Source organism: Aspergillus mulundensis (genome assembly GCF_003369625.1).
Source record: "Aspergillus mulundensis strain DSM 5745 chromosome Unknown scaffold_4, whole genome shotgun sequence".
Classification (NCBI taxonomy): domain Eukaryota; kingdom Fungi; phylum Ascomycota; class Eurotiomycetes; order Eurotiales; family Aspergillaceae; genus Aspergillus; species Aspergillus mulundensis.
The window spans coordinates 1,000,454-1,007,054 of NW_020797892.1; the positions used below are offsets into that span (position 1 = coordinate 1,000,454).

Genomic DNA, 6,601 nt, shown 5'->3' on the forward strand with positions numbered 1-6,601 from the left:
GGAAGATAAAATGAACATTTACTTGTTTGTTCTCATTACTTGTCTTTTCAGTTACCAATCACTACCTACCCTTGGAAGTCTACCAGCTTTTTCTATTTTCTTCTGTTGAACTCTGTTCCTGATATCCTGTTCTCCCTACAACCTGGGAGAACTGAGACCGAGTCCAAGTTCCATGAATCATGGTACCTAAGAGCAACCATATGGTACTAACTACCATTATTCACTATAACTTCAAAGCTACACTGCAGTATATAGTATACTCCGAGCCATCGAAGACCCCTCCATCCCTTCCCCCCTCCAATGCCAATACCATCTAGAGCACCAACTCCCAAAACTCAGCCTGCACCGTAACCCCAAACGTCTGATCCTCCTCCTCTCTAACCATCCTATACCCCTCCTTCACATAAAGCCTCCTTGCCCCCGTCAGGCCACTATTCGTCCACAGCCGAATGCGCTCATACCCAGCTCCCCTCGCAAACCGCGTACACTGCCTAATCAGCTCCCCACCGAGCCCTAGCCCCCTCGCACTCGGCTCAACAAGTAAAAGGCGGAGTTTGGCGCACTTGTAGGACTCTTCGCTCTTGTCGTGGACGAGCAGAACGCACCCGATGAATCTGTCTTCGCTGTTGTTGTCGCTGTTGTTGTTGTTGTTGTTCTCAGCGACCCAGCATCGTTCGGACGCGGGATCGTGGTTGGACGTGAAGTCGTCCAAGATTGTTTTTGCCACGCCGGCCGCGAGGTCCGCTCTGTAGCCTTGTTCTTTGCTGTAGAGGGTTCCGTGCCGGTGGACTATCGTTGGCATGTCGCTTGGGAGGGCGGGGCGGAGTGTATATGGGCCTGGGGGAGGCGAAGTCATGGTGTCGGTGGTAGTTGGTTTTTGAGTTGATCGGCTGGTAGCTGGGCTGATTTAATAAGATATAGTGTATGGTTATGAGAACAGAATAAGATGTGTGAGACGATTGAATGGAGTAGAACTTGTGGACTGAATTGCACCTGGGAGTGTCTGTGGTAGGGTTTGGCTCGGCCATATATTGTATGATTGTATCAGCCAGGAGTCACCGCAAGGGCGCATTCGGGAACGTTCTTTTCGGCCGGCCAAACTTCCGCCGGCCAGCGAGGCATTGTAATTGGACAGAATCCAGTCTGATTCCTGCGGTGGTTGGTCCCAACACTTCAAGTGGAGCGCACTACGGCCAACGTTAAAATCTCCGACTGAGCCACTGCAGGATCACCATCATTATTCCTATGCAGGCCCCAGATTCAGAGTCACTAGGACGAGGGGAGCGCTCTCGTTCCTCTAAATATACCGTCGGGAAGAAAAGATCTGTAGCGTGAGTTTGTTGCTGTTCTCGTAGGCAGGATCATCCGTTTCTCACCATAGCTAGTTGCCAGCGATGCCATGTCCAGAAAACCAAGTGTTCCGGTGGCAGGCCATGCTCCAAGTGTCTCTTAGCTGGCTGTGAGGAACAATGCAAATATGTTGTGCGCGATCGGAAAATCCGTGTTGATGAAAGGTTGGTACCCTTGTACCTAGGGGTATATACAGAATCCAGGTTAACACTCAAACAGCTACCTGGAACAGCTCATTCAAGACAGCAAGGAGCTTCGTCGATATAAGCTAAGCCTCACTCGAACTGTCGATGGCCCAGCGAACATTACCACATCTTGCCCACGCCCAGATAGCGTCCACGCCCCCAGACCCGATGCAGGCAATCCGATCATGAAAGACCGTGCCTGGTTCCAATCCCACAACGACATCGCATCTGCTCTCCCCATCTTCGTAAGTGAAGTCGCATGTACGGCCTTCGCAACGCGCCTATGCCAGTGGCTCAGCGACGACACCCCGACCTCGCCTCCACACATCCCACGGATGCAGTATACCAACGAGGCAACATTGGACCTGCTCGCGCAAGCAGAAACCCCCTGGCCGAGTCTGCCTCGAGCCCGCTTACTCGTGCAGACTGCGCTTGGCCACGCGAGCCCCTTGTTCCACTTGACGGTGCGCAAGCGCACAGTCGACTATCTTGACACCATCTACCGCACCGGGGCCGCGGCCTTTGGGGATCCGGTCCTGGTCTGCAAGTACTTTGCGCTCTTTGCGCTCGGCGAGGTATGTTCGGTGGTGCGCAGTGCAGGTTCAGGTTCAGGTTCAGATTCAGCCGTTCCTGTCTCTGGTACAGCGTACTATGCGCGCGCCGTCAGTCTCATCCCCCTTCTCCCCGAGCGGCCGAGCATGGCGCACATCGAGGCTCTCGTGATTCTGGTATTCTCCCTCCACCTATTTGGCCCACTCATACCATTCTAACGGAGTGTATGGTACAGTCCCTCACCAGTCAATTCCTCAACAGATGGCACTCCGCATACACGATCCTCGGGATCGCCCTGCGCCTCGGCCTCTCCGTCGGCCTCAACCACAACATCCCCCCCGAGCAATGCGCCGACCCGATCGCGCGCGAGAACCGCGTCCGCGTCTGGTGGACCATCTACAACTTCGATCGGTTCTGGGGGATGAAGCTCGGGCTGCCGGTTCAGGTGGACGACTGCGATATCCGCGTCGACTTGCCTTCGGACCCTAGCCCTGGCCCCAACACCAACTCTGGCTCTGGCTCTGGCGCCGATGTGGCAAGGCATCACGAGGAGTTCGTGGACTGTTCGTACCAGGTTGCTCTTATTGAACTTGCCCGGATCGCGAGCAAGATCATGCGTCGGATTTACAGCCGCGCGGTCTTTGCGGAGAGCTTTCTGCTGCGCGAACAGGGGATTTTGAGTGATTTGAGGCAGTGGCTGAAGGGACTGCCTGAGCACTTGCAGCTGCGTTCTCAGACAGAGACAACCGGGCTTGGGAATGGGAATGTGCATATTGCGAAACCCACGGTGTCCATCCACCTTCAGTTCAACTACGTATGTCTTCCTTTCTTCTCCCTCAATCAAATAACAAGGCTGACTTGCTTGCACTGGTATATAAGTGCGTGATCCTCGCCACCCGTCCAATCCTCCTCAGCATGCTCGACCACCTAACACCCACGTCGGCATCAACATCAACATCACGAACCCAGAATCCCCAACCCACGGCTGTACCCCCCGCCCTAACAACCCTCGCCGAAGCGTGCATCCACTCCGCCCGACGCACGATATCCCTCTGCTCTGAGGAATGGATTCAAGGCTCCCTCCCTGTCTATGGGTACGCCTTTGCACAGTACATCTTCACGGCGGCGCTGGTCCTGGTGGTGTCGAGTGTTCTGCCCGCAGGAATAGGAATAGGAATAGGAATACCCGAGGACGCTGAGTCCATCAAGACGGCATCGGAGATCTTGGGCTGTCTTGTTGATGGGGGGTGTCTCGTTGCGCATGATTTGGCGGTGCATTTGGAGAGGGTGCAGGCGTGTTTGGGAGAGTGGAGGGCTAGGTCTAGGTCTGGGCCACTGCACCGGGAGAATGCCCAGTACCCTAATGTCATGATGCAGCCTCCATGTCAAGCGAGTGCAGGTGCGGGTGAAGCTGCAGGGTGTCCGATTCCTGACCTGTCCTTCACCACGAACACCCGCATGAGAGATCCCAGCCTTGATCTACCTCACTCGGCGGTGATGGATACAGACCCTGGCTTGCTCGATGCCCATGATTCCCCAGGATTTGAATTTCAGGGGGCATTTAGTGCCGACTTTGACTTTGACTTCAACCCCTTTCCCACCTTTCCTCTGCCGATCTGGGATAGCAGTGATATTTAGCTGCAATAGATATGTTACACCGGGCATCAGACACCCGGACCCGGCCGTTGAAGTATACCATAGGTACCTACCCTACTAACTAAGGGTAGCGATCATGGTGACATATCCCGTATACATCTGTTGGGGTTATTAGATAAAAGTCAAAAAAAGCCCTTGTTATTTATGGTGAGCCTAAGCCATTATAGTAGTGTCTTAATTTTACTTCTTATCTTTTTTTCTCAAGGCTATCTCACCGAGCCCTAGTACCCCCATTAGTCTATCCCTTTCAATACCCAACGCTCTCCTTTCCCTTAAATAAACTCATTTTTATTGGCAAGGTACAATAGCCCCTCGGTAACCACTATTCACGCACTTTTGGCCAAGGCAAGATCAAACCATCTAGGTTCCTTTAAGTATCTGCCAGGCACAGCGCATACCTACCGCTAGCCGCTCAGGGCCTCTGAGCACAGTACCCCTCTCCACCGGGCCGACCGGTATAGCAGCAATGTCCGGCACAGCAGGGGTCGCATTCGGAGCGGTCACAGCAGTGTCTCAGTTACGGGACGCAGGCTGTATATGGTAACCGTCAGTGTCCTCAGTACTACTGTACAATATAGTGATGCAAAGGGGAAGAGGCCGAGATGCAAGGTACATACCCTCTGTCTCTGTACAGAAGCTGCCTCCATGGTCTTTAGAGTTCTTTTGGGCCTCAATAACCAGCGGAGACTAGGCGTGGGTTTCATTATCGTTTTCGTTTTCAGAGCGGAGACAGCAGGTCCAGCAGGATCCCTAGACAAGAAGTATAATGTAAGTGTCCTCATCAGCATCCGGGGCGGGTCGGAGATGGTCCTCATACAAGCCCTTTTGCCTCCTATCATGTGGGAGGCCCTACATTAGTAAAGTAAATACCGGTAGGAGAGGAACAGGGCGCCATACCATGTTATTAGGGCAAGCGGGCTTCCCGCGGAAACATGACCGAAGACATGCGGCGTCATCCAGGGGATTAATCAGGTCCAGATGATTGTTCATGCTCTGCTTGACCTGTCTCATTGGGCGAGACAGTTGCATGCCACATCTTCACCCGGCTCCGTTGACCGGCCACTGATGGTGTGCAGTCAGATCCCTCAACCTTATTCGGGGCTCAATCAGGAGGCTCCGGCTTTCCTCCTCTCCAGCTGGGAGGGCTCTATAACTAGTATTCAACTTGGAGAAAAGCCCTAACTAACTACACTAACAAGAAACGGCGTAGTAAAGAAGTAAACACCTACCACCATACGCTAAATGGCTCAACTAATCGCAAAAAGGATTCCGCCGGCAACGATAAGAAGCATTGGATTTAATTAAAAAGATCCAAGCGAGAGTTCCTGCAGCTGCTAATCTGCCTTGCCTACTCAACAATAATAGTAAGTAAATTATGGCCTAGAAAAAAGTATACACTGTAAAAGCTCGCACTTTAAGCATCCTAATAAGAAATTCCTACTAGCAGCACCTGCCATGAGTCTCTACGAGCATATTTATTTTTTATTCCGAATAACTGTCGCAAGAGAAGAGCTCAGGCACAGAAAGCAAGAGAGCGCAGTCACGTGAGCCTTGGGCGTCCTCGCGTGGCTTCTGCCCCTGATTGTATCTGCATCGCTGCAACATTCCAGAGACTGCCTCTGTTGCCACCAGACATGCTACCAACCCATGTAGCAGAAGAGCTCCAACGCGCCGATCCAAAGCACCTAATGGGCGCAGGCATCGGCTGCTTCTCGCAAGTCTACAGAATCCCCAACTGCGACCTCGTCATCAAGGAATCGTTCGACCACCCCGTCACAGGCTGCCTGCAGGCGAGCGAGAAACGCGTCTACGAGCGCCTCGGCTCCCACCCGCGCATCCTGCGCTACTACGGCGAGCACCGCTGGGCCAATGGTCTTCGGACCGGCCTGGTCTTCCAGTACCAGCCGGGCGGCATGTTGAAGGATCACCTCGAACTCCACGAATACCCAGGGGCACGAGACGGGTAAGGCTCTCACCTCCAGCTCTTTTGCCACGATCGCTAATGGCGAATAGATGGGCCCTGCAAGCCGCCGAAGCACTGGAGCACATCCACGCCAGAGACGTGGTCCACTGCGATTTCGGCAGCCACAACCTCCTCATCCAGGAAGACGGCAGCCTTGTATTGGCGGACTTTGGCGGCTCCAGCATTGATCGCTCGCCGCCCTCTGTGGCGTACGCTACCCGGTACGCCAGGCCAGGCGCTCAGGGCTCCGACGAGCTTGACGACCTCTTCGCGCTTGGGACGCTCGTATACGAGATTAGCGTTGGGCATGCACTCTACGGCGATAAGCCCAGCAGAGAAGCTTGGCAGCTGCTGCAGAGGAACGAGTTTCCTGACTTAGACTGCATCCCTAGCGAGCTGCGTTCGGTTATTAGGAAATGTTGGTCGGCTGGGTATGGATCCGCCGGGGAGGTCGTCCGCGACTTGCGCCTGCAGGGTGCGTCCGCGGCGCCAGCTGTGCGGTAGGTGCTCATCAGTCTTGTTAGCGTTTGTTTTGGTATCGGCCTCGCTGCTACATATACCGTTTGGTTTGCGTGGCGGAAGTCGTGGAATGCCATTGGATTCAATGGCTTTCTGCCGCGGGCTCGCAGTAGCCGACTAGCCTGCTGGACCCCCTCAGCCTAACCATCCCGGTCATGAGCTGTATATGGACACCCGGGTAAAAGACCGTCATTCAGCACTCATCGAGACCTTGTGCTTGGCAAATAGGAAAGAGGCCAGGCACTCTCGTTGATCCCTATTCGTGGCCCGGGGCCATTGCACAGCCTCCGCATAGAATCCATCGCCACCCTTTTGCTTCACACAAGATATTTTATTGATAATGTCTTGGATCATGCCTGGCTGTATTGTCTCGAGT

The 6,601-nt window shown here is 53.8% G+C and overlaps 3 protein-coding genes across 3 annotated transcripts; 2 read left to right on the top strand and 1 right to left on the bottom strand.

Moving 5' to 3' along the window:
- Nucleotides 1–313: 313 nt before the first annotated feature.
- DSM5745_04847 (GNAT family N-acetyltransferase) lies at nucleotides 314–856 on the bottom strand (the record flags this gene model as incomplete). The annotated part of the gene is made up of 1 exon (XM_026746863.1): nucleotides 314–856. The coding sequence occupies one exon, from the start codon at nucleotides 854–856 to the stop codon at nucleotides 314–316; it is 543 nt and encodes a 180-aa protein (XP_026604343.1).
- An 864-nt stretch (nucleotides 857–1,720) lies between these two features.
- On the top strand, nucleotides 1,721–3,725 carry DSM5745_04848 (fungal specific transcription factor domain-containing protein; the record flags this gene model as incomplete). Its single annotated transcript, XM_026746864.1, has 3 exons — nucleotides 1,721–2,263; nucleotides 2,323–2,901; nucleotides 2,967–3,725. The coding sequence occupies 3 exons, from the start codon at nucleotides 1,721–1,723 to the stop codon at nucleotides 3,723–3,725; spliced, it is 1,881 nt and encodes a 626-aa protein (XP_026604344.1).
- A 1,652-nt stretch (nucleotides 3,726–5,377) lies between these two features.
- Nucleotides 5,378–6,210, top strand: DSM5745_04849 (protein kinase family protein; the record flags this gene model as incomplete). Its single annotated transcript, XM_026746865.1, has 2 exons — nucleotides 5,378–5,706; nucleotides 5,757–6,210. The coding sequence occupies 2 exons, from the start codon at nucleotides 5,378–5,380 to the stop codon at nucleotides 6,208–6,210; spliced, it is 783 nt and encodes a 260-aa protein (XP_026604345.1).
- Between the last annotated feature and the right edge of the window lie 391 nt (nucleotides 6,211–6,601).